The 27,669-nt window shown below is 24.7% G+C and overlaps 2 protein-coding genes across 3 annotated transcripts; one reads left to right on the forward strand and one right to left on the reverse strand.

Moving 5' to 3' along the window:
- Positions 1-4,949: 4,949 nt before the first annotated feature.
- LOC110625371 (LIM domain-containing protein WLIM1) lies at positions 4,950-6,581 on the forward strand. Its single transcript, XM_021770996.1, has 5 exons — positions 4,950-5,087; positions 5,235-5,331; positions 5,416-5,459; positions 5,561-5,644; positions 6,360-6,581. The coding sequence occupies exons 1-5, from the start codon at positions 4,950-4,952 to the stop codon at positions 6,579-6,581; spliced, it is 585 nt and encodes a 194-aa protein (XP_021626688.1).
- Positions 6,582-17,005: 10,424 nt separating this feature from the next.
- LOC110625225 (telomere repeat-binding factor 1) lies at positions 17,006-24,810 on the reverse strand. 2 transcript variants are annotated; one of them, XR_002489551.2, is made up of 8 exons: positions 24,668-24,810; positions 24,040-24,256; positions 23,638-23,858; positions 21,688-21,772; positions 20,867-20,950; positions 18,037-18,387; positions 17,359-17,555; positions 17,006-17,267 (listed from the first exon to the last, which is right to left on the reverse strand). XR_002489551.2 is itself a non-coding variant. In XM_021770823.2 (7 exons), exons 2-7 carry the CDS (start codon positions 24,187-24,189, stop codon positions 17,541-17,543), a joined length of 906 nt encoding a protein of 301 aa, XP_021626515.1. In that variant the 5' UTR covers positions 24,190-24,256; positions 24,668-24,810; the 3' UTR covers positions 17,006-17,540. The 2 variants fall into 2 exon arrangements, 1 of the variants encoding a protein (XP_021626515.1); XM_021770823.2 differs by having other exon boundaries at positions 17,006-17,555.
- Between the last annotated feature and the right edge of the window lie 2,859 nt (positions 24,811-27,669).

Consider the following 27,669-nt stretch of genomic DNA (forward strand, 5'->3'; position numbering starts at 1 on the left):
AATTATTAATTAATTATTTCATTAATTTTAATTATTAAATATTATGAAAAAAAATCTAAAAGTCTTCGATATAAAAAACTAATAAATAGATTTTTATAAAACTAATAAATTAATTAATTTTTTTTAAAAATTATATGAATTAAATAATAAAATATTTAAAAAATTACAATTAATGAAATGAGTAATTAATAAATTTTTTTAAAATTTTAATATATTTTAAAATTAATTATGATTCTTCTCTAAATCTCCATTGAGATTATCAAGTCCTCTATCCTCATTCATAAAGATTGTTTTATAAGTCTGGTTGTTTTAAAATTTTCTCATATATATATATATATATAAAGTTAGGAGTTTAAAATTAATTATAAAAAGATTTTGACAAGTAATATTTTTAAATTCATACATTTATATTAAGCAACATATCTAAATTTATATATTTATATTAAGTGATATATTTAATATATTTTATTTTTATTTTTAAGTTGTATTTTTTTATTTAATAATATTACTAATTAATATATTTATAATAAATATAATTTCAAAAAATTTACTTTTTAGTCGTATACATAATTTACATATTTATTTCTCTATTTTTAAAATTTAATACTTTTATTTTTAAAATTTAATTTTATCAAAATTTAAAATTCTTCCGTCAAAATTTAAAATTCTTCCGTCAAAATTTCTGTTAAATCAGTTATTTTTACTTGATTAAATGAAAGATAATAAATATAATTATAAAAATACCCTTATCAATAATAAAATGAAAAAATTATTATTTAATCTCCATAATATAAAAAAATTTGCTATTTAATCCCTCAATTTTAAAAAATATATTAAAATGTTCTAACATTTAAAAAAGTCTATTAGTTAGTTTCTCTATTTAAAAAGTCTACTAATTAGTTCCTTAATTAATTTTATCACGAAATATTTTACTATTTAGTCCCTATCGTTTAGAAAAAATTATTAGTCAGTCTCTCAAATTATTAAAAAGTTTACTAATTAATTTCTCCGTATTAGGGGTATTTTAGATTTTTTTATAATATTTAACGACTAAAATTAATGAAAAAACTAACTAATAGACTTTTTAAAATGTCAGAAATATTTTAATAAATTTTTTAAATGGCGATCAGTGATCGACAACGAGTGTCGTCACAAAAATAATTTTTATTGAATTTAAACTTTTTATTTTTAATAATTTAAAATTTTATATATTTTAATTTTTATTATCTTTTCTGAATTTAAATCTTAAATTTATTGAAATTTTTATTTGTTTATGGAGATTGAGTTTGAGATTTTATTTCTTAAATTTTGACGAAATTAAACTTCAAAAACTAAAGTGTTGAATTCAAAAAATAGAGGGACAAATATGTTAATTATGTAATATTTTAGGAATGAAAACGTATTTTTTCCATCAATTATTTGAGAGAGACCTATAAATTTATAGAAATTAAATTTCAGGGACTATAGAAAGGGTAGTTGATCATTTTTCCTATCGATAATGATATTTTTTATGGAGAAATCTCTAATTTTGATAGAATTAAACCTAAAAGTATTAGGTTCTAAAAATAGAAAGATAAATCTATTATTTACGCTATATTTTAAAAATAAAAAAAGTAATTTTTCATATACTTTATTATCTTTATTATTATTTTTTAAAAAAATTGAATTATCTTTATTATTTGTATATCACTTTTTAATTTTCTATAATATTTTTAACATAATAATTAATTTATAATTAAAAAAAATTAAATTTAAAATTAACTATATTTTTAAAATAATCAATAAATAATTAATATATATCTTTTTTTAATTATAAAATATGAAACATTTGACATAAATATATTTATAATTTTTTATATATTCTATTTTTATTTTTATATAAAATAAAAATTAATATATATATATATATATAATATGTACCGTCTCAAAATTTTAATTTATTTATCTTATTATTATTGATATAATAATTTAGTATTTTAAATTAAAATTATTATGAAAATTTTTTGAAAATTTTCTAGATTTTAATTTTAATTATTTTATATTTTTGTTATATATAATTTTAAAAATTTATTTTAAAATTATTTAAAGACCACGTGACTAAATTTTAAAATTTTTGTTCTGTTTTATAAATTTTTTCCGAGTTACATGAGTTTTACAAACTTTTTCTAGATTTATTTATGGTAATATGACATAATAAAAATATCAGAAATAAAATAAAAATAAAATAATTAAATTAAGTCAATTAAATTAAACTGAACGAATCAAATCGATCAAATCGGATCGATTAAATTAAATCAGACCCATTTTCTTTTCTCTACTACACGCTACATCCCCGTATTTTTCATTTTTTTTTTCTTCCCTTCTCCTTTTCATCGGTTTTCTCTCAATTTATTTTTGTATACTTATAATCGTATAAATAGGTTAATAATTAAGTGAGATAAATAAAAAAATTATAATTTAATAAAAAAATGATATATAAAAATAAATTAAATAATGAATGAATAATTTAGAAAAATTTTAAATGAAGACTTAAACTTGAAATTTTGAAAATAAAAAGTAAACTTTTTGAATTAAAAAATAATATAGAAAATGATGGACTATATAGTAAAAATTTCTTTGAGAAATAGATTAAAGAATTTAAAATTATAAAATATAATTATAATTTAATTAAATAATTTTGAAATAAGGTAGAATTGGTAAGTTTTTTTTAAATATGCAAGAATTTAATGATAATTTTTTATATTTTAAAAAAAATAACTTATATACCCTTCAAAAATTTTAAAAATTTCAGGGACCATGACACCGAATGGATCCGTCTATGCCTCTAACAATAACATGCATGCATCAAGAGACTTAGAAAACAAAAGCTCTCTTTCAAGATAAAAGGGATTGGATCTGGCTTATCCATAATAGTACTTGGTAGAAGTGAGCAGTATTCGATTCAAATCGAAAAAATTAATCGAATCGAACTGATTTAAAAATTTAATTCGATTTTTTATATATTTTAGTTCGGTTCGGTTTTTAATTTTAAAAATTTCGATTATTTCGGTTCGGTTCGATTTTAATAGAAAAAACCAAAAAAATCGAATCGAACCGATTAGTGATAATAATATGCTTTTTCAATAATATAGAGAAATTAAATCATATTAAAATTAAAATATTTTAATTAAATTTTAAAATATTAAAAATAAAGTGTAAAAAATAAAAAAAATTATTAAAAATTGAAACCAATATTTGAAAATTTAATTCGATTTTTTATATATTTTAGTTCGGTTCGGTTTTTAATTTTAAAAATTTCAGTTATTTCAGTTCGGTTCGATTTTGATAGGAAAAATCAAAAAAATCAAACCGAACCGATTAGTGATAATAATATGCTTTTTCAATAATATAGAGAAATTAAATCATATTAAAATTAAAATATTTTAATTAAATTTTAAAATATTAAAAATAAAGTGTAAAAAATAAAAAAAAATTATTAAAAATTGAAACCGATATTTGAAAATTTAATTCGATTTTTTATATATTTTAGTTCGGTTCGGTTTTTAATTTTAAAAATTTCAGTTATTTCAGTTCGGTTCGATTTTGATAGAAAAAATCAAAAAAATCAAACCGAACCGATTAGTGATAATAATATGCTTTTTCAATAATATAGAGAAATTAAATCATATTAAGATTAAAATATTTTAATTAAATTTTAAAATATTAAAAATAAAGTGTAAAAAATAAAAAAAAATTATTAAAAATTGAAACCGATATTTGAAAATTTAATTCAATTTTTTATATATTTTAGTTCGGTTCGGTTTTTAATTTTAAAAATTTCGGTTATTTCAGTTCGGTTCGATTTTGATAGAAAAAACCAAAAAAATCGAACCGAACCGATTAGTGATAATAATATGCTTTTTCAATAATATAGAGAAATTAAATCGATTAAAATATTTTAATTAAATTTTAAAATATTAAAAATAAAGTGTAAAAAATAAAAAAAAATTATTAAAAATTGAATCCGATATTTGAAATTTTAATTCGATTTTTTATATATTTTAGTTCGGTTCGGTTTTTAATTTTAAAAATTTCGGTTATTTCAGTTCGGTTCGATTTTGATAGAAAAAATCAAAAAAATCGAACCGAACCGATTAGTGATAATAATATGCTTTTTCAATAATATAGAGAAATTAAATCATATTAAAATTAAAATATTTTAATTAAATTTTAAAATATTAAAAATAAAGTGTAAAAAATAAAAAAAATTATTAAAAATTGAAACCGATCAAATCGAATCGAATTGGTTCGGTTCGATTCGATTTCTGATCAAAATCGATTCGATTCGATTTTCATAAACACTAAAATTTCAATTTTTGATTTATTCGGTTCGATTCGATTCAAAACCGAACCGACCGAATGCTCACCTCTGCTTGGTGGGAGCTATCAGACTATGGCAGCAGGCAAATAGAGACAAAACTTAACTCTCATTTTCATAGTGGAATAGCCAACAATAATTTTGAACACTTGCAAGAGATCCTGCAAGGAAAACCAACCAAACAATAGAGACTTCAAGGAGAGAAAAATCGAGAAGGATAAGTAACAATAAGTGATGAGTGCAATGATCTTTGTAAGGAGAGAATTTGTATATAATTTATCGCGAGAAGTATAAGGAAATAAACGAAATAATCATAACTAAAAAAGAATAGATGAAATGGAAAAGCTTTAAAATCGGTCAAAATGATAGAAAAAAGTGGATAGATCATTATCGCGAATCATGTAAAAATAGTTTAGGTTTTAGATGACCCGCAAATCACTGCAACCCATTGAATCCTAACAATCTTAAACTTGATTTACATATAAAAGAGAGAGATTAAGTGAGAGAATGATAGCAAGGCATTAATTAATTGTAGAGAGACAAAAAGAAAGGCTTTGTTTTGTTGAAATCTTCCCTGAGGCTGGTTGTGGAAATGGCCACCTTTGGAGGAGCTCAGCAAAAATGCATGGCCTGTGATAAAACTGTGTATCTTGTTGATAAGTTGACTGCTGACAAGAGGAATTATCATAGATCCTGCTTTAGATGCCACCATTGCAAGGGCACCCTTAAGGTAATTCGCACTTCAGGTTTCAAACGATTTATTTTATAAAAAAAAAAATTAAATAAATTCTTACAAAATTATTCTAACCGTTGTATCGAATAAGTCGTTTTTGATTGGACAACTCATGGAGGATCTACTGTCTTAATTATTTTGCAGCTAAGCAACTTCTGTTCTTTCGAAGGGGTATTATACTGCAGGCCTCACTATGATCAACTCTACAAGCGAACAGGCAGTCTTGACAAGAGTTTTGAAGGCAAAAATCATCACAATTCTAAAATTTAACACACTTCTCTTATTTATTAATAATTAATTATTTTCTCCTCTAAAATCCTTTCAGGAACACCCAAAATTGCCAAACCAGAAAAATATATTGATACTGAGGTGATTAATCATATTCACTTGGCCACATTAATGCAAATATTATATATTTATATTAATTCTTTGAAAGTATTAACTTGAATTGAAATTTTTCTCTTTTACAGAATGCAAGCAAAGTGTCAAATATGTTTGCAGGAACCACAGAGAAATGTGTGGATTGCAGTAAGACTGCATACCCTATTGAGAGGGTATGTGGATTATAACTTTTTTTTAGAAAAATTTATTATTTAGTTTTATTGTTTAATGAAATTAACTTCAAACATAGTACTTTCATCTTTTAGCCATTACTAATTGTGAAATTTCTGAAAACCCTTATTTTTAATCAGTATTTGTAATTTCAAAATATAACTATTTAATACAATTGAAAAAATTTACCATTTAGTCTATATTTTATAAAAAAATTTATTAATTAATCTCTTTATTTTAAAAAATACATTAGAAACATTTTAAAAAATCTATTAATTAATCATTTCGTTAATTTTAACCATTAAAAATTTTTAAAAAGTCAATTTTTCTGATACGAAATTACTAATCAGTAGATTTTTTATAAAACTAAAAAATCAACTAAAAAAATTTTTAAAATTATAGAAACTAAATAATAAAATATTTAACGATTAAACTTAATAAAGTGATTAACTGATAAATTTTTTAAAACGTTATAAATGTTTTAATATATTTTTCAAAACTTATAGATAAACTAATCAATCTCATACCATAAAAAATAAAAAGTAATTTTTTACTAACAATTATTGAATCTTTGTAATTAACAAGAGAAATTAAATAGTTGACGATGTAAAAAAGACGAACAATTTAATGGTGTTTAGAAAATAGAGGACTAAGTAGTTAATTTCTCTGAATTACAGGAACCAAATTAAACTTTTCATTTGATTTAATGTTATGAAGGTGACGGTGAATGGAACGCCATACCACAAGAGCTGCTTCAAGTGCTGCCATGGTGGGTGCACAATAAGTCCATCAAACTACATTGCTCATGAGGGAAAGCTCTACTGCAAGCATCACCATATCCAACTTTTCAAGGAGAAAGGAAACTACAGCCAGCTCGAGGCAGAAAGGGACGCAGCACTCATCACCACAGACTTCACCACCGTCGAAATTGCTGCTTAATCATAATAATAATAATCAACATCAACTTTTGATCAGTCAAATAACAAATGCAGCTTCTTGTCTCTCCACGTGTTATTGCATTGTCTTGATATGGGACAATATGTTTTTTTTTCACATGTAAGAACATTGGTGGCCTATGGCTATGAGTCTGCACAGTGTAAATGTCTTGCTTGTTTTTTCTTTTGTTTTTTATTTTGAGTGAGATAATACAACGGCTTACAGTTCTGTTTCAGAATTTGCTTGCTATATGAAGATACCTTTTGATAACACACTCAGTTAACTTGTTTATATATTTAAATGGCAAAAATTTTATTAAATTAATTATTTTAAAATTTTAAAATCAATCGAAATCCAATTAAATTTCCAACTAATTGGTTGTTATTCTAATTCAAGAAAATAAGGTCTGTAAACAGGCTCCTAATATAAGGTTTTGGTTCAGTCCTGATTTTGATTGTTTTGATTTCAATCTGATTCAAGATTCAGACCATATTGTGGCCAGGCCTACTCTCAGCTGCACTAAACCCATTGGTATGATGAGGATAAACCTCCTCTTAGACATGGTCGCGGTCTAGTTTGGATTGTGAACCATACCGATTAAATTTAAGATTGGATCCGTTAATTAATTTTAGTTTTTAATCGGAGTGAAACTTTAAATTAGGGCCGATTTTAATTTTTTCTTTCGTGAATTAAAATTAAAATCAGATCGGAACTGATCGATTTGAACTGATAATTTAATTCGATTTCAATTCAATTTTTTATTTATCAAATAAATCATTTTAAAAAATTATATCTAAATTTAAATTTATTTTTAACTTATAAAAAATATTATTTATATTTAAATGTAATATTATTTTATTTTTATATTATATGTGTATTATTTTATTTTTTATATTATGTAAATGCATACATTTTACTATTTACTCATTTAATAAAATATATATTTAATAATATTTAAGATTTATATTTTTTTTTACATTTTATTTAAATTTTTTATCTTTAAATTTTTTAAAATGAAATTGAATTAACAGTTTATAATGTAAATTTAATCGAAATAAACTGTGAGTACTTTAAAATCAAACCGAAACTGTTAAAAAATTAAAACTGTCTTAAATAATTTTAAATCAAGCTTATTTTAATTTAATTTAAAAATAAAATTAAACTGTCGATTCCAAATCAAAATCAAACCAGAATTGGCTGATGGTCATATCTGAGAATGCGTATCAATTCCTCTTAGGACTCCATCTATTTTATGAAAATATTTTAGATATATATATAATGATTTTTATTTATAAAATTCATTTTTATTTTTTAATTGTAATATTAAAAATAAAACAATGTTAATAAAATTTATGTAATGGTACTAATAAAACTCTCAAAATTTAAATAATATGAAAGCTATTTTCCCTTTAAAATATTTTAATTTTTTCAAACACTAAAAATAAATTAATATATATTTTTTCATGAAACTTTAGTTAATCTCCATTTTTTACTAGACATTTTATATCATAAGTGATTGTTCAGTATGTAAAAAAAAGAAGAAAAAGATAGAATTTTTATTTTTATTAAAATTAAAAAAGTTGAATTTAAAATTAAAAAAGTTGAATTTAAAATCTCTCAAATTTAATCCAATTCACTCAGCAATTAAACTAGTTGGTGAAAGCAAGAGAAAGATGAACTTGCAAATATATATTTTAGCAGTCAGCACCAATGATTTGATAATAGGCCAAATTTGATATGATCTTTACGCAAAAAGGTACACATTGATTCTTTCATTATTAATTTTTAATACTTAAATTTTATAAAATTGTAACAATTTAATTTTTAAAGTTTATAAAATATAACTATTAAACCATTTAATTTTATAAAGTATAATTATTTAATACTTGAAAATTTAAAATATGTATTCTCATATTAACTGTACGAATTAAATAGTTATATTTTTATAAAAGTTAAATATTAAAAATTAATAAAAAAATAAAGTATGAATTAATTTTGATGAAAAAGTTGGAGGTTAAATTGTATATATCTTTTGAATTAGATATTATGATTAGAGAAATATAGCTTCCTTTTGGTACATAAACGCATCAATTTAGATAAATTTTTTTTCAAAATTATTTATTATATTAATAAAATTTCATCAAATAAAGAGATATATCATTCTAAATAGAGGGACGATTATACCTGATATTCTCTAATCAAAATATGAGCAGTTAGAGTAGCATTACGACGAATCCATCTAACAGAAATATCAGTTTTATAATCTAACAAATATTTACAATCATTTAAAATCAAACCATGTATAAGATAATTTGGCAAAAATGCTCCTCAAGTGTCTGTTTAAACTCATAAGATAATTTGCCAAAAATACTCCTTCTTCTTTCTCATCTCTCGAGCATAAATTATTAAAATCTCCCGAACAAAGTCACGGAAAATAGTTTCTATGAGATAAAACTCGAATAAGGTTCCAAGACTGACGTCGTTGTTGCGATTCCGAACACTCATAATAATAAGTAAACCTCCATTGAATATTACCTTCAGAAATAACCGAATCAATAAAATTTGAAAAAAGCCAATCACAAAAACAGACCCATAACTCTTCCACATTAATGAAATGCCTCATCTCGATTCTTGTTTATTGACTGAGAAGCAACTATCAAAATATAAAAAATTACGAAAAAATTCCATACAAGAATTAAGAGTTTTTGTTTCCATCAAAAATAAAATGTTCGGCTTGTAACTAGAAACCAAATCCTTCAATGCAATAACTGTCCGAGGATTCCCGCCATAACTCTGGCAAAGAGATCTGCATATTCTGAAAATTGATTGGATTATATGTGAGAAACATCCCCACCATACAGAAATTATAAGTGACGATCGGAATATCTCTAGAGTTTTTAATAGGTCAATTGACGCAGATCGTCTTTGATGGAGAATGAAAAAGAAAAAGTTATATTTAAAAAAGAAAAAAAGGCAAGAATATCGAGTTATAAAGAGATTATTGAGAGAAATTTGCATCAATTTAGATAATGCACCAATTACTCCATCCAAACACAATATAAGGAGATGATTAATTTTGTTGCAGCCTCAATATTTTGTTTATAGAAATTATTTAATAACAAATATTAATTATTTTTTTCTTACTTTGATTATAATAACAAACGATTTTTAATATTAAAAATATAAATTGATCTGTTATTAAAAATTTTAAAAATCATTATTTTAATTGGTTTTATAAAATAGACTAATTTGATTCTAAAACAAGAGGTTAAAGTAAATTGCTTAAAAAAGGTAAATTATAATTTAGTTTTTGATTTTTAATATAATTAACGGATTGATTTTATATTTTTAAAATTGAACACTTAAATTTTTGTATAATTAATCCGTCTAGACGAAAAATTTTTTCATCCATAATTTCATTAATGAATAGGTTAAAAAGAAAATAAATTTTTAAAATATCTAAAATACCCTTATAAACACTTGAATAACATTTTATATTGTATAAATTACATTTTAGTTCATGAATTTTAGCGAACCAAATACTTAATTCCTCTATATTCAGTCCATCCAAAATTATAATTTTTCCATCCATTAATAGACATTAGTTTAAAGCTATTGGGTGATTAAACTTCTAAAAATATAATTTTTTTTAAAAATATTTTTTAAAAAAATCTATAATCTATTTAAAAATTACTTGATAACACTTAAAAATGGTTTAAATTGTAAATATTTTTTGAAAATTTTAAAATTATCAAGTATCTGAGTATTTTAATGAATGAAAAATTAAAGAATAAAAAGTGTTAAAATTTAATTAAATATGGTAATCTGGATAAAAGTTAATGTGAATTTAAGTGCTCTTTTAAAGGAAAAAAAACCAAATTATTTAAATTTAAATAGATAAAGAAAAATGGATGAAATATTAATTTTTTAATATTTTTAATTTAAAAAAAAACAATAAAGATATTTTCATAGGTTTTTAATGACAAAAAATAAATGAAAAGATTAAAATCTAAAAAGACTAATTATACAGAAATTAAATGTTTAATTTTAAAAATATATAAATTGATTCATTAATTATATTAAAATTTAAAGCGTAACGTATAGTTTATCCATTTAAAAATAATAATAAAAATTATTTTTATATTTTTAACAGTAAAAAATAAGTGAAAGAATCTCCCATTTGAACAAATCTAATTATAGAGGAATTTACATGTTTGATTTTAAAAATATAGATATGGATACATTGATTAGGTTAAAATTCAGAGATCATACTGTGATTTACCCTAATAAATTTTAAACAAAATTAGACAACACCCTAAAGTTTAGGGATAAAAATGTGACGTTTTTTCTTTTCTTCTTTAGATGGAATCTATTTTTCCCTTTTTTCTGTAGCTATTTGTCCAAATTTGTCGCAAGTAATCAACCACAATTTTTTATAGATAATTCTTGAATTTCATATTTTTCATTGTATTATATTTCTCATATAAATATTAGCAACAATTTTTTTTGTCCATAACCATTAATGACTTTTACAAGTAATCTTCTCAATTTATATATATAAATATTATTTAATTCGTTAATAGTTCGTAATTATTATTTAATTTTAAATATATTTATATAATATTTTTATAATATTATATAATTATTTTTAATTTTTAATATTGTTTTTATTTTAGTTAATCTTAAAATTACACATTAATTTAAAATATTTTTTTTGTTAAATTAATTTATTAAGAGTAATATTTTTATTTAATTTTTAATTTATTAGAATCATACTGAGAATCTTCTTCACCGTTTATGTAAACATCATTAATTATAGGAATTTATCTAATGTAGTTGGGATCTCCAAATTTTCATTTATACAATTTTAAACATCATCAATTAGAATAAATTTTCATTACATGGTGTAACCACAGAAATTAGTTTTTTCATTTTAGGAAAAAAACATTAAATTCATATTTAGGAAATTTAAATTTTTATTTTTATTTTTTTTTATTTTTTACTGTGTATACCATTAGTGTAATAGAAATTTTTTTTAATATTTATTTTTTTCTTATTCTATATTAAATTAAATAGGATATTAACCATGCCAATCAAAATTAATTTTTTTATTTAAAAAAAACACCATATATATTTTTTAAAAAATTGATTTTTTATTCTAATTGATTTTTTCATTCTTCACCATGTATATCATTAATATAATAGGAAATTTTTTTAATATTAATTTTTTATTCTTCTATATTAAATTAAATAAAGTATTAAATAAAATTAATCAATAATATGTAAATGAAAGGTATTAATTATTGAATGATAATCTGAAATTCAATAGAAAGTAAGATTAGAGTATGAATGTGAACTTAGTTTTGTTGGCTCCATCTCCTTCTCTTTATTTTTTTTTTTTATCTTTTTGCGATATATAACTGTCGTCCTATATTTTTACATTGTTATTTTTGCATAGGACCATACGTACTGATGTATGGTCCTTTTTCTTATCCTCAAATGGTTATTTAATACCTTTCAGCGTCATATAGATATGATTTTGGACCTCCGAGTCCGTTGTTCCGCATATTCATCACTTCTAATGAGTTAGACCTCTTTCACGTGTTGTTCCTTATTTGGTTCGATTTATCCGAACAAAACATGAACTGATTGCTAGTGGTCCGGCCTGCACATTAGACTTGAATGAGTTATGGCTTGACTTTTCAATGTTGACTCGACTGCTGGCCAGATATAAGAGGCCAGCGATTATTATAGGAAATACCAGAAAATTAATTTTTTACTGTATTTCTTTAAAAAATTGATTAAAAACCAGAAAATTAACTTTTATTAAATTTATATTGTTATATTAGTATTAATATTTTCTTAATAAGGTATATGATTTTTTTAGAGTAATTACATTTTTATACTCGTTTCTAATTTTTTTTTACATATTTATTTTATTAGTTTCTCTATTTTTATTATGCTTCAATTGTTTTAAATGAAAAGTTAATTTTTCCATTTTTTTTCATTCTTTTGTAAATTTTTTTTATATTTTCGGTCTCTTCAAATGTTCTTATAGTTTTTTTATTGATACAATGACTTCCACGGACTTTTATTTTAATGAATTATTAATTTATCAATAATAATAATAATAATAATAATAATAATGTTTCCCGAAAGGACACAAACATAATTTTAGAATTAAAAAACATGTTTTATAAAGTAATATTAGAAATAATTTATTATTTTAAATTTATTTAATATATATTAAAACTTATAATAACAGAGAAAAGTAGAATAATGAATTTAAATTCTAAAATTAATAATTTAAATAATCAACATGTAAAATAATTTAAATTTAATAATAAAAAGAAATAAAAATATTTATATAATAATTAAGGCAACTTCGATTTTTATATAAAAACCACATAAATAAAATTATTTATTTTTTTTGACTTTAATATTTTTCTTCAATTTTTAATCTACTTCATCATCTTCATCTTAAATAACTATGGATAATACGGCTTTAATTTTTTTATTCATTCTTTTACTTTTTCATTATTAGCTTTAATTACGTTTGATGGTAACTTTTTTTTTTTTAAAATAAAAATCGAAAATTGAGAGAGTAAAATACGAGATTTTTCAAATTTACGCATATTTCAATTTTAAATGTCTGATACTATTTTTTTTGTAGAACTGTCAAAATTTTTACTTTTATTTATTTTGATAAAAAAATTATATTTTTTTTCTTAATATAAAATCATTTTTTTAAAAATAAATTCTCTTGTAAAATGAATTCTTTTTGAACCTGCATAATGAAAAAAAAAATTATATAAAGTATTTGTTCAATTTAAAATTTTTTTTGAAATGTCAATTTAAATTTAAAATTATAAATTTAAAAATTATATATACATAAATCTTCTTTAATTTTCTTTAATATATTTACTAACTAGACATTCAATTCTTTAATATATTTATTAACTGGACATGCAATTAATATTTCAATATTATAAAATATAATGGATTGTTTTCTCTTCATTTATAATATTGAAACTAAATATATACTAATAATGTAATACAAATGATAAAATAAAAATTTATATTGTTAAGTTTATTATATTAAAATTAAATAAAAATAAATTTGAAAAGACGGATATTCCAACCACTTATTCACAAATCTCACTTCGAAAATAGTTATTTCAGTTTCAGCCACTCGAATTTTCGATATTCCTTCAAACGCTGTATTTATGGAAAAAACCCGAAGATTTCAAAGGTTTGTAGCACTACTTCTCAATAAATTCAACATTTAAAAGGTTATATCTTGCTTTATTATCACCATTATTATAGATTTTATTGCCACATTTCTAACAAAGATTTATACAAAGAATTATAACATTTAGTACCCCAATAAATAAATATAAAATTATTATAAATAATTGAACAATTTATTAAATTTATAATTAAATATTATATATCAAATAATTATATATTTTACAAAATACTTGCTTAAAATGTCATATCAACTATTTATTTTAATTAAACTTTTGATACTTCAATAAATTTTATTGAATTTGATAAAAAAAAATGGTTATTTCAATTTTATTATAATTATAATTATAAAAAAAATAAAATATTATTAGAAATAATTTTATTTATAAAATATATAAAATATAAAATTATTATAAAAATTAACGATTTACTTTTTACCAAATTCATCTATCTCAAAAATATTTAAATTTAATATTATTATATTTATTGAGATAATTTACCGTTATAATTTATAATAATAATATTTATTTTTTAAAATAATAATAAACATTTATATAATATATCATATAACTTAATATTAATATTAATTCCTAGTAAGTAGCAATATCAGCAATTCTTCCATCAAGGATAAATTCTATTTAAGGTTAAAAGAGAATAAAATAATTAAATAAAAAAATAAATTTAATTAAATATAAAAAAATTATTTAACATATATATAATAAGCACTTACAGATTTAACCGGGTGATAAGTGCATCTAAATAAATTTAAGAGATCTCAAGTTGTACTCTCAATCTCCAATTTCTAATTTAAAAATATATATATATATATATCATAAAAAAATTATAATTACTCTTTAATTGTTTTTTTTAATATGAACAATTATACTTGAAAAGTTTACACATAAAAATAATAATTTAATATAAAATACAATCTATTTAATAAATAAAAAAATAAAAAAAATTTATAATTTTATTTTCTTTAACTTCATGTTTTAAATCATTAAATTTTCTGAAGTTAAATCTCACCATCGCTGGACAAATTACAATAATACACTCTTTCATAAAAATAAATTGAATAAGCGATATTTTAAATTATTTCATGAATATGAAAATAAACGGTATTAATTTTTTTAATCACACCATTGGTTATAGTATAATTCTTTCTTTTATGAAATGAATCTTTAAAAATTTTAACAACATTATTAAACATGAGGACTTCAATTTTAATTTATAAATTATATGAATCATAAAATTAAATATAGAGTATTAAAAAAATTATAATAAAATAATATTTACCTTTATATAAGCCAAAATTATTTTTTTTTTTTAAATTCAATAGATCCAATCTTAAAGGTAAATAATTTGATGCTCCATTCTTTTTGCTTTACCAGCGATTTATTAATTAAAGTTTCTATTTTTGTATTATTGTATATTTTTTCTACTATTTTATTTTCTTCTATCGTGATATTATTATTTAAAATAAAAGAAACTGAATAATTATATATAGAATTTCAAAAGTATTATCCATTACATTGAAGTGAAAATAATAAATATCATGAGTGTGTTACCCTGCATATAAAGTATTATATTCATTATATATTTACAGAATTAATGATAAGACTAAAAAATGAAGAGTTCACAAATTTAATTTGGTGTAATTTTTACAGCCGAAATTGTTTTGATGTAATTTGTGCGGCTCTAATCAATTAGTAAAAAATTCCTTTCTCCTTGATTTGATATATACATACTTTTATTTAACATCATGTGAGAGGGTTACCCATATTAAATTTAGAATGAATTAGAATTAAATATTAAAAATAAGAAATTTTTTTTATTTATTTCAGAAAATAGATATAAAAAATTTACAAATACAATTTTTTTTAATATTTACTTCAAACAATAAATATTTTTTAATATTTATTTTAAACAATAAATATTTAAAAAATTCACACGTAAACTATGGTTTAATATTATTGAGGAAATTTTCACTATATCTACTCTTCGATTGGTATTGTAATAATTTAAAAAATATCTATATTTAAAGTTTAAAAATTTTAAAAATTTTTTAAACGTGATTCATTCATTATTTAAAAAAATGTTGTATCATCATGCTTGGAAATTTTTTTTAATATTTATTTTTTACTCTTTTTATATTAAATTAATTAGAATATTAAATAAATTTAATATTTGTTTTTTATTCTTTAATATTAAATTAAATAAAAATGATAAAAATATATAAAAAAAAAACAATATAAAAAATTCCATTATTCTCCCTCGACTTGCCACACATTTATATATATAATAGATTAGCTATGAAATTTAGGGCATAAATAATTCCCAATAATCTCTTTTATAGTTATTTCGATACATATGCTTCTCTGGTAGACATTACATCAATAAGAGTGCCGTTTACATTAATATTTTTCTTATGGGTACAAATTAATCGATCATCAAAGATGTATAAATACATTTCAATAAATAATTGTGAAATGTATCTGTGTCGGATTAGTACCACCGAATTCTTCTGAAGCTGATGAAGATACAGTGATAATGAAACAACAATTTGATGTTTCAAGGGAGATCTCTTCAAGAAGAAGAGAGCAAATGACAAATATACCAAATTAATCAAAGATAGATCATCTAGTAAAATGAAGGATACCCTGATTCTGAAGCATGGGCAACTGACCCAAATCAACACACAAGAATAGAGAAAAGTACCAGTCGTGGAAGACAGGCACACATAAGAAGAATGGCAATGATAGCGTTCTGAGCACGTGTCAAGCAAGATCGACGAATGAATGAATGGACAATTGCAGAAAGGGATTCTCATATAGAATCAATCTACTATGCACTCAAGATACAAGCGAGTCCCATTTAATTTTCTTTTAAGGGACTCTGTAGCTTATTTTTTGGGTCCATAATGACCTCAAATGCAGACAAGTTTTTTCCACTGAGGGATAGCCAAGGCCATGTCTTGCAAATTGATTAAAGATAATGGCAGATGTCATAGATGTAATTGGTGCAATTCCAAATACATACTTGGTCACTGTTCAACTCGAAACCACAAGAAGAATTTTAGTAATTTCACCATAGAGCCTACAAAATGTTAAAAGGGGTCTCTAAGATGATATAGCCTCGCAAGTAGGAGGGCTCACAAGCCATAAAAAGTTTGCAGGCAATTACATCAAACAAGGAATACAAGATCACTTATTTAGAATCATAATCAACAGCAACTAAAAAGATTCCTACAATCCTACATCTGATTACAAAGGTCATTTTGCATAAAGAGAACTACTTCAAGCACATGCTTCTCCATGTGCATGGATTAAGCTATGTTCTGAACCTGATTAGGGCTTGTATTGTATGCCCTAACAAATTCCAAAACCAATAAAACAAATTTCTTCTTCTGAATGCTACAAACAAGCAACTCTTATCACAATAGTTGCTCCAGTTCTTGGCAACAAGGACCGACCACAAAGAGTAAGTTGTAGAGAAAAGGGAAAAAGAAAATAACAAATTATCATTTGTAACTATTTAAAAAGGAAAGCTGCCTATGCAATTGAAATCTAGCTAACCAGCAGGATCCACAGCTAAATATATTGTATACCCTGCAAAAGAGGCCTTCCATATTTACAAATGTGCAACATCAGCATGCAATAAATATGTATTTCAGTGCCTATCAACTATCTCATTGCTCCTCCTTGACCATCTCCATCAAGCTCGGACCATCTGCATATGTTAGCAAAACATCTCTGTTCAAAGGAACAGTAAAGCAAAAGATGCAAGAGAATCATTACATATTTCCCGGGATGCATTACAAATATCATTCAGAGTCCATTAGCTAAGAGAACTTCCCTGGTCTCTAGTTTAAGAACTACAATGTCAAGCAACCAAGTTTCAGAAGCAAAAAACAAAAGGAAATGATGAAGGAAAGGTTTATAGGTTATTACATCCAGACGTCCAAAACATCATTAGAAGGAAGAAAGGAGATCAATGCTCAAACTTGTGAATCAACGCTCAAAATTGTGAACCTTCTACCTATTTTTTTTTTAAATACAAAAAAAAAAAAGAAAACAGATAATTCTGCAAAAGGACTTCTTCAGCAGAATACCCGCCTTCCAGTTTGATCTCAAATGCAAGTTTGATGAATTCCAAAACATCTATGTAAACTAAACCAATAGTCAGAAAATGATAGAGTAATTAACTTTACCATATTCGGTGGTGTCCTTGATTTTAGTGTCTTCATAGCAGCTTCTGCAAATGCTTGTGCTGCTTCAGCATCTGCTTCTGCAGCCTCTGCCTCCCTTGCAGCCTCTTCAGCCTCTGCTATAGCAGCTTCTGCCTCTGCAACTGCTCGAGCAGCTGCTGCAGCAGCCTCTTGTGCAGTCATCGTTCTCATCTTGGCCAGCTCCAAATCAATCTGAGACTTTGTAAGCATATTAAAATCATCCCTCTCAACTCTAGGAGATATCCTCTGTCTTCCCTCCAAGAATGACATGGAAGAATTCCTCCTCCTGTCAGAAAATGTTGAAGTAGGTGCAATCCTATATTTGCGTTTAACCTACAAGAACAAAATTTGGAACTGGAATTAGGATCTACCTCTGAAATAATCAAATTGCTGTTACTTACTATATAGAGACAAACCAAAACATAACCACAAGTGTGTGCAAAATGTAGTAGGAATTACAGTTAAATCCACATATCGTCACTATGCAGACCATATATAAATACATATCTGTAGCCATATCAGCTTTTGGTACAGATCAACATGCAAAAACCTCTAATTTCTTGTCTGCAAATAATCTCAAGAACAACCTCCTTAAGATTTAAATCCAGCATTGGATAGGCCGAACCCATCTTTTGTGTTTTATACCAACCACTTATTCTAAAAACATAACTCCCGTGATTGCAAAAGCATGTTCTATCCAACGGATTGCAGCATTTAATTTAGGGCCTAATGGTTAAAAAATGTTAACTTAGCAAGTTCTTTCAATTCTATTCTATAATTTATCGAATTGGTTCATAAATTACAAGTTCTATTTCAATTATATCCAATGAATCAGTGACATTTGCTCATGCTAAGATAAGCTTCTGACATGGACAAAAATAGTCAACAGAGATTATATGGGCCCCTTCTAAAGCCTAATAGCTTGGAATGGTAGTAGCTTTGGACAAAATATAGATTTCAAAAGGAATTCTACATGAGGGTGGACATTTTGAAAAATGTTGCAATTTGGTAACTCCTGGGGTTCAAAAGGAACCCATTTGCTTATTTCATTGTTTAACTTCCATCTAAGCAACACACAGTAGCAGAGCTTGGAAATCATTTTTGCCGTCCAAACTGAAAATACTTATGTGAATATCTGTGAGTTAAATTTACCCTGGACGCTACTATTACAGCTTCTGACATGGACAAAAATAGTCAACAGAGATTATATGGGCCCCTTCTAAAGCCTAATAGCATGGAATGGTAGTAGCTTTGGACAAAATATAGATTTCAAAAGGAATTCTACATGAGGGTGGACATTTTGAAAAATGTTGCAATTTGGTAACTCCTGGGGTTCAAAAGGAACCCATTTGCTTATTTCATTGTTTAACTTCCATCTAAGGAACACACAGTAGCAGAGCTTGGAAATCATTTTTGCCGTCCAAACTGAAAATACTTATGTGAATATCTGTGAGTTAAATTTACCCTGGACGCTACTATTACTTTGAATTGCTTGTAAAATATTACAAGAAAATTGAGGAATTGAACCACACTGAACTGATTTATTTCATGGATCTAATGTTTACTCTTTAGTTGTATGCATGTATGTATATTTTTACTGTAATTGATTGGTCAGGTTGTTAATTGCTTAATTGTGAGGATGATTTGATTGCTGAATTAGAAGAAGTGAATTTTGTTTCTAGAAGTTCTTCAATTTTGCATGATTGCTGAAATTGAAAGAACATTGATGGACCAAACCAAACCAGACTCTTTTTCACTTGGTTTAAGATTGAGTAGGTTTTTCATAAAATTCATTTAGTTTTTCATTTTGGATTGTTTTAGAACCAAACCTCCGATTGCACAAAATCTAACCCCAAGTTTGGCTAAGGCTAGGCAATCAAAATGAAGACTAGAAGAAAATAATTAATTATTGAAAAGTAGAAAATGAAAACCGTGTATGTAGGTATTTATATATTCTCATACAGCATGCTTTCACCAACTTCTTCATTTGAAACACGAGAAAGCGTCAAGAGGGTGTGAATAACCTACAACTAATGCAAGCCCTAAGTTTTATTCCAATATGTCAAACTAAAATATCAAGAAGTCCAACCATGGACATATCCCACTTGTTACAATGATAGAATGTCATACTCCATATCAGGTGGAATTGGTTCAGTGGACTGCGCAATTCTCCTTGTCCTGTGGTAATGCACTATTTGGATGAGATAAAATTGGATCCTTGTTCAATCCAGTACTTTATCTATCCTCATTGCCAGTTAGAAAATTTGCCCAGTCTCGTGAGACAAGAATCATAACATTTATATTTTAAAAATATTTGAATAAAAGTAACACAAATCAATATGATATTGCTTACAATATAAAATTTGAAGAATTTTTTTTTAATTCTTATTTGCATTATCTATATTGCCATCTATCATCTTATTTCTACGTTATATTCTCACGTATAGATCATTTTCTTATATTATTCATCAAATACATCAATAATTTATTTTGTATACTAGAATTGTCTTGTTTTCCATACGCCAAACACAAGACTAGACAACTATAGTCATTTTATCTTTTCTTATTATGCATTCTCTATATTGCCATTTCCCTCATATGAAACACAGCCAAAATGCATCTTTTAAAGCCCCCAACGAAGAATAAGTAAATAAATAAAGTAATTTCTATTAATAAATTTGACTAAAAGATGATATGTAAAACCAAATATTCTCCTGTACAGTTAGTTCAATGGCACCATAATGTAAAGAATCTTAAGATACAGTCAGTATCACCGTGGATAACCATTGCACCAAGCTACAAATCACATTACCTTAATCAGCTTGCCGTTTGATGTCAAATACTTCAATTTAGCTGACAATATCCTCTTGAAGTCATGAGGTGGCCAGTATTGTTCCTATAAAATAAGCTGAGAATATTAACTGATAAAAGAAGTTGAGTTCATAACACGAAAATAAAGAAATGATGTGAAGTTTGCAAGGAAGTAATATGTATGATGTGGCAAAAAAATAACACCACAGACTGACAGCTAAGAAAAATTTATGCTTTAATAGTACCAATATTACAAATTTCAAAAGAACATATTATTTCACAATTAAAATATTGAGGCAGTGCCACAGTGTGCAATTTTATCATGGCAGAGCAACAGAAAGTTAGAAACTACAGTGATAGTTTCATCCCAACTCCCATGTTGAGAAAAGGTTCATGTTCCTTCTAAGCACCTATTTTTTCTATTAATTTTTTATTCTTATGCTGCTTTGAGAATAAAGGTAATCCCATAAGCTATTCATTCCTCACCCCCATCTTGGGTTCCTTCAAACATATAAAAAAAACTAGAATGACTTCCAAAAATATCCAACAACAAATCTTGAAAAAATTTGAGTCAAAAGGAGTTCAAAAATATATATTTAATAAATCTTATACTAAAATTTGATATTTTGGACAATTAAGAAAAGCTATATTTGTCTCGTTAACCTTACTTAACCATGTTAAATTCCTACATACATGATTTTTTACTGTGTTATATCTTAAAATGGTGGAAGTATCTAAGTATCATGCCCCTCATATGCACAACAGCCTAAGTTGAGGAAAGAAGACAAATAGATATTTACAACATTACAAATTGAAGACTACCTCTATATATGCAGTGATTGTTGTCTTATTAGAACCACCGGGCTCCTTCAAGCTAGTTATAGCCTCCATTATAAGATTATCCAGCCTAAATTAATGAACAGACAGAAATGAAGAGAAGAAGATATGTAAAACACAAATAAAAAAATCATATTTCATGATAACCAACTTGATACTATAATTTACGTTTTCAAGGTTGGATGCAGCACACAATATATACAATTCAGCCTCATTATCAGTTCTAATGAAATTGTAACAAAAAAAATAAAGTTTGAATTTCATATGCTGTAACACACAGTTAGGTAACAAACATGACAGTAGGCAATCAACTGATAAGTACCTAATGAATAAAAGAAAAATAAAAAAAGCATCTATTCTTCTCAAGAAATCCACTACTGACTACTGATTCTTCTTATTGCATGAAAAGATTCCTTAACACTTTTGATGTAGACATTAATCCCTACATGTGCATGTCATGTGATTGCCTCTAGAGTCGCAAAAACTTTTCATCCTATCCTTCAAGAGAACTATGCAGTGCCTATTTGAGTAATCAGATGTCATAAGCCTGCACCCATCAGTTTCAACGATTTATATTTGTCATTTACTTCAACTTGAATTCTACATTCCACATTAATATTTGCAGTTTTGGACATTTTGAGGAATCTTGCCAGGTCATCATTCATTAAAAATTTTAACTATCACATAAAAATACAGTCATATATATCTAGATTGTTTTTAACAGAGTGCAAGTTTATTTTCTCATGTCTTGAAATAAAGATGCTGCTGGGACAAAAACTCCTGCATAACAAGTTTCATCATCACCTAAGCCCATATCTAAATAATATAGAAAGAACTGCAACTCCAATGCTGAGTTCCCTAAGCTTCTCACAAGGTATCACAGCATGTCATATATTTTCTTGTCAAGTGTGATAACAAGGTACTTCTTCTAGGAAATGACAGTAGATGTCTACAACTCTACATCACTAAATCATTCACATAAGACTAACTCATCTAATTTGTCCTCAATCAGAATATTGTACTTGCTCAACAAATCAACTCAATTTGAATCCAGCAGAAAGATTAGTTGGCAATATTATCCAGTCAGAACACTGAGATTTGTAAAGCAAAAGTTGATGTCTAGTGATCAAACACTTATTTCATGTGCAAGTGGTCAACAGCTCAAATGCGTCCTCTCACTACTCTTACTCCCCCACCCTAACTTACGAAAAAAAAAATTTTAGAAAAAGGAAAAAGTACTATTTTGTCCCTTTAATACGGGAAGACTCACTAGCTAGTCCCTCGGTTTTGAAAAATGTATTAAAACGTCCTGACATTTTAAAAAGTCCACTAATTAGTCCCTCCATTAATTTTACTGTCAAATATTTTACTATTTAGTCCCCATGGTTTTGAAAAACTTATTAGTTGGTCTCTAAAATTTTTAAAAAGTTTACTAATTAGTCCCTCCGCATCATGGATATTTTAGACTTTTTTGCAATACTTAACAGTTAAAATTAAGGGAGAATTAAAATTAACGGAGAGGCTAACTAGTAGACTTTTTAAAATGTCAGGGACGTTTTAATGCATTTTTCAAAACTGAGGAACCAACCAATGAGTTTCTTCGTACCATAAAGACTAAGTAGTAATTTTCTTAAAAAAAAGAAGAAAACAAGCATTTTATTGCATTCTTGGACAATATAGCTAATACTTCTTAACTATATGGTGCAGGCTTCTAGCCAATCACAAAACTACAAAATCTAGTTTCCTGGCTAAGTCCATAAATTCTCGTGTAGGCATATATCTAACATGATTAAAGAATCAACAATTTGACAATGACAAGGATCTCTATGTCAAAAACTAAGAACCAACAAGTGTGAAGCAACATGAGTGCCACCTTACTCGAAAACTCGTGGAAATAAGAAATGCAATATCAAGTATAATAAAAAAATTTCCAACCTTACAGTTGTCCTCTTCGGACCACCAGTCTGCGTTAAAGAATTGGCAATCACAGTAGATTTAGTATCTGAAACATCTTCATCACTTTGAGCAACAGTATAAAGAGACATAGGATTCTCTTCCTGTTTTGGGACATGATGATGAACCCTTTTAACAGCTAATTTAGACTTTTCACGGGAGCTCCACCCATTTGCCATTACACTCATATTTCTCCATTTATCCTATCAATGTTTAAAAGCAAACACATTAATCACTCCAAACATAATGCTCATAGTGCCTGACAAAGTTTTAATTCTTCCATTTAAAAAGGAATTGATGAAAGGAAGAGTTATAAATGCCAAACATAATGCTCATCCTAAGAATATCAAACATCAATCTGACGGGAATTGAAAGAGAGCTAACCTTGAGATCCACATTTGATCGCATATACAAGACACCACTGAATTCAGGATCTTTAAGTATTGTGCGCCACTTGCCAGCCCCATGTTTAATAACACCAGCTTTTAAGGCTGCTTCTTCTTCTGCAGTCCATTTCTGTTTTGGTGCACCCATCAAGAGTAGCACAAAGAAACTCTTCGAAGGAATCCCAATTCTCAGGGAACTAGGGCATCACACAAGCCTATGCGCCCAAAAACAGGAAAAATAAGAAATCACCAAATAATTTAGTAAAAAACCCATAAGAATTTTTTTTTTTCTGAATGGAATCTCTTCTAAGTTAAAATTAAAAACAGCAGCAGATTACTCCAACTCTTGAGCATAGAAACATTTTCAATTAATTGACAACAATTAAGTAAAATCAACAAAATCATGACAAACAAAAAGGGAGAATTCCAAATCGGACAACTTTTACAGCTTAAACAAAATAAATCAAAAACCAAAGGTAATTGGAACGTAAATCCAACAAATCCTATTGAACGCATCTACTATTAGTCCAAAAACAAAATAAAAAATAATAAAATACAAACAGAAAACAGAAAAACAACAGGGAGTAAGTTGACTGCTAAATTCAGGAATTGAAAAGAAAATTTACCAGATAAATGCTGTGATTACGCGGCGACAGAGTATGGAAATTTTGAAATTTTGAGATCGTAATTTGAAACGGAGGGTATAAAGGAGAGTATTGTATCACCGAACAGAAAGAAGGTAATTAATACCTTTTTTTTATCTTTTCAATAATCCTCTAGTTTTTTTTTATAATAATCCTCTGGTTATTTAAATTATTGAAAATTACTATTCAGTATGTAGAATAAATCAACTGTCTTAATTTTTAAAAATATATTTAAATATCCTTCTTATTTTAAAAATATATTATTCAGCCTTTTTATTAATTTTAATTATTAAATATTAAAAATTAAAATATTTTTAGTATAAAAAATTAATTGATAAATATTTATAAAAATAGAAATTAACTAATGTTCGTTTTATAATTAATCGTTAAAAAATTAATTAATACATTTTTAATATTTTAAGAATATTTAATGCACTTTTTAGAAATTAAAAAATTAATTAATGAATTTTTTAGAGTAAATTTCTCTTTAAATTATATGAATTTTTTATTTTCAGAATAATAATTTATTATTAATTTTTTAATATAACTCAATATAATATATATTATAGAAATAAAATTTGTTAATTTTAAAAGTAATTTAATAATAGATTAACAGTATTTTTCATACAAATTAAAATATATTTTTTTTATATAGTTCAAATTTTAAATTTATAAGGTTTTACTTAATATATTATTTAACTAGTTTTTTATAATATATTGGGCTTAAAAAAACTAGTTTTTTTTATACTTATTAATTATTTATTTTTATATATATTTCCTGTTAATTTTAAATATGATGATATCATTATGATATATTATCTTAAATAATCAATTAAATTTAATTTTACATTATTATATTACTAATAGTTAAAGTTAACTAGAAAAATTATAGCAAAATAAAAATTAAGTGGAAATATTATTTTAATTAATTGTATAATTATAAATAAATATAATAAATTCATTAATTTTGGTTATTTAATAAATTATTTCTAACATATTTTTAAAAACAAAATTATTATAGTCTAATTATAATATAAATTGTAGGTAAAAGAATGTTATTCTAATGCAATAATGATTTTCAAAATTAATAAAATTTTTATTTTTATTTTATTTAAAATATTAATTTTCAATAATAAATTATATTTTTAATTTATAATTCAAATAAATTGAAAAATTATATCTTGTCCTAAAATGTTAGTTTCTAGGCCTAATTGCGTTACCTTAAAAGGGTACAACATTTGTAAGAATGGATTTCCTAATTCGATTTGTGTATTAAGGTTTTTTATTAGCATAAAACTAGTTTTAAAACAAATTCCATTGTTACATATATGTGCACTTAGTATCTTATAATCTATTCTTATCTTGGTAGAATTCGCAGCTGATAGAGTTTGTTTAGTTTTATGGAAATATTTGCTTGGTATTATTCCTTGGTCAATACAATTCATGTCAGCACCTGAATCTAACATGGCAATTGTTTCTATTTTAAAATCTTTAATTGTTAAAGTTATTTTAACATACCATTTTTGAAATTTAATTCTTGTAATGTCATTAAATTTTAATTCACTTTCATTGTCTGACTTCTCATCTTCTGTTTTCTCTTCTATTTTTAATTTAGTTTTTTCTAAGTTCTGATTTTGTTCTAATTGATCGCACCTTAATTTTAATTGTCTTACTTCTAATTTTAATTGTTTAATTTCTGATTGTAAATCCATAGATGAAATTGTTTGCATTGGTCTTTTTTGTTTAAACATTTGTTCTATATCTTCAAAATTAGTTGGTTGTTCAGTTCCTTGTTTAATTTCTTCATTTATTACTTTTGTCAATTTTTTCAAAAATTTTCTTTTTATGTTTGAATCTTGTACTTGCTCTATTTGTTCTAAGACTTGGTTATATTCTGTCAAAACATTTATTTTATTGTTACAATTACATATTTCTCCTTTACAATTATGTTTGCTACTACTTATTGTGTCTGAGGAATTGGCACTACTGTAATCATCATAGAGTTCTGAGGAAGATATATTTACTTGGTCAATTTTATCTAGTAATTGTTCTATGTTATCGATTTTTAATTCTAGTCCTAGTTCATGTATCTTTTTTCGTGCAGGACATTCCTTGGAATAGTGTCCTTTTTGGTTACATAAATAACATGTTATTCTATCCTTGTTATATGGTTTTCTAAAATTATTTTTTCTATTAAAATTGTTTCTTTTAAATGGTCTTTTCTTTTCTAAGGGTTTTTTATTTTCTTTTCTGTAATTAAATCTTCTATAAATTTTATCTTTGTAAGGTTTATATTTATATTTTCTTTGTTTTGGTCTTTTTATTGTTTCAAAACCAAATTGTTCACACCAATTACCTAGTTCTTTTCTGGATTGTCTATTTTCAAGTTTTAATTTATTTTGTAGTTTTATATCTCTGCATAATCTAATACCTGTCAAATTTACACATGTTATTAAATCTCCATATGTTAGATCATCATAAGAAATATGTCCATATTTTTGTTCAATTGTTTCTTTTACTTTTGTAGAAAATAGTCTTGGTAAGCCGGTTAGGAATTTTTCTTTCCAATGGTAAGCATTTGGATCTGCTAAAGCATAAACTCGTTTTAAGAAATTATCTTTATACCATCTAAAATTTTCTAATTTTCTGCATTTAAGGTTTTGTAATATTTCACTATTTCTTTCTGTATATAAATCTAAGTCTCCTATGAAATGTGATATTATATTGTAAACTAGGTAGGCTAAGATAAAAGATTGTGGTTGTCCTGTTGTTGGATCTGTAATAAATTCTCCAGTAGTTGAGTTAATTCTTCTTGCTGATAGAATATTTTCTTTAATTTCATTACTCAGTAATTTGTCCCACCAGGTTCTAAGTTCTCCTGTAAATCCTAAAATAATATTTTCTGCTGCTTCTTCCTCAGTAATACCTACTCTTTGTTTGTATATATTCCCTACTATTACTATTTCTTTTGTAATTTGTATAAT

Source organism: Manihot esculenta, chromosome 10 (assembly GCF_001659605.2).
Source record: "Manihot esculenta cultivar AM560-2 chromosome 10, M.esculenta_v8, whole genome shotgun sequence".
In the NCBI taxonomy this organism is placed as follows: Eukaryota; Viridiplantae; Streptophyta; class Magnoliopsida; order Malpighiales; family Euphorbiaceae; genus Manihot; species Manihot esculenta.

What these genes read in the sequence shown, in the direction of transcription:
- LOC110625371 (XM_021770996.1), top strand. Translation starts at nt 4,950, where the DNA reads ATGGCCACCTTTGGAGGAGCTCAGCAAAAATGCATGGCCTGTGATAAA. An exon ending in ATTGCAAGGGCACCCTTAAG is followed by an intron (nt 5,088 to 5,234) that starts GTAATTCGCACT and finishes ATTATTTTGCAG; the next exon opens with CTAAGCAACTTCTGTTCTTT. An exon ending in TCTTGACAAGAGTTTTGAAG is followed by an intron (nt 5,332 to 5,415) that starts GCAAAAATCATC and finishes AAATCCTTTCAG; the next exon opens with GAACACCCAAAATTGCCAAA.
- LOC110625225 (XM_021770823.2), bottom strand. Translation starts at nt 24,189, where the DNA reads ATGGGTGCACCAAAACAGAAATGGACTGCAGAAGAAGAAGCAGCCTTA. An exon ending in GATCAAATGTGGATCTCAAG is followed by an intron (nt 23,859 to 24,039) that starts GTTAGCTCTCTT and finishes AAACATTGATAG; the next exon opens with GATAAATGGAGAAATATGAG. An exon ending in CAAACGGCAAGCTGATTAAG is followed by an intron (nt 18,388 to 20,866) that starts GTAATGTGATTT and finishes TTGTTCTTGTAG; the next exon opens with GTTAAACGCAAATATAGGAT.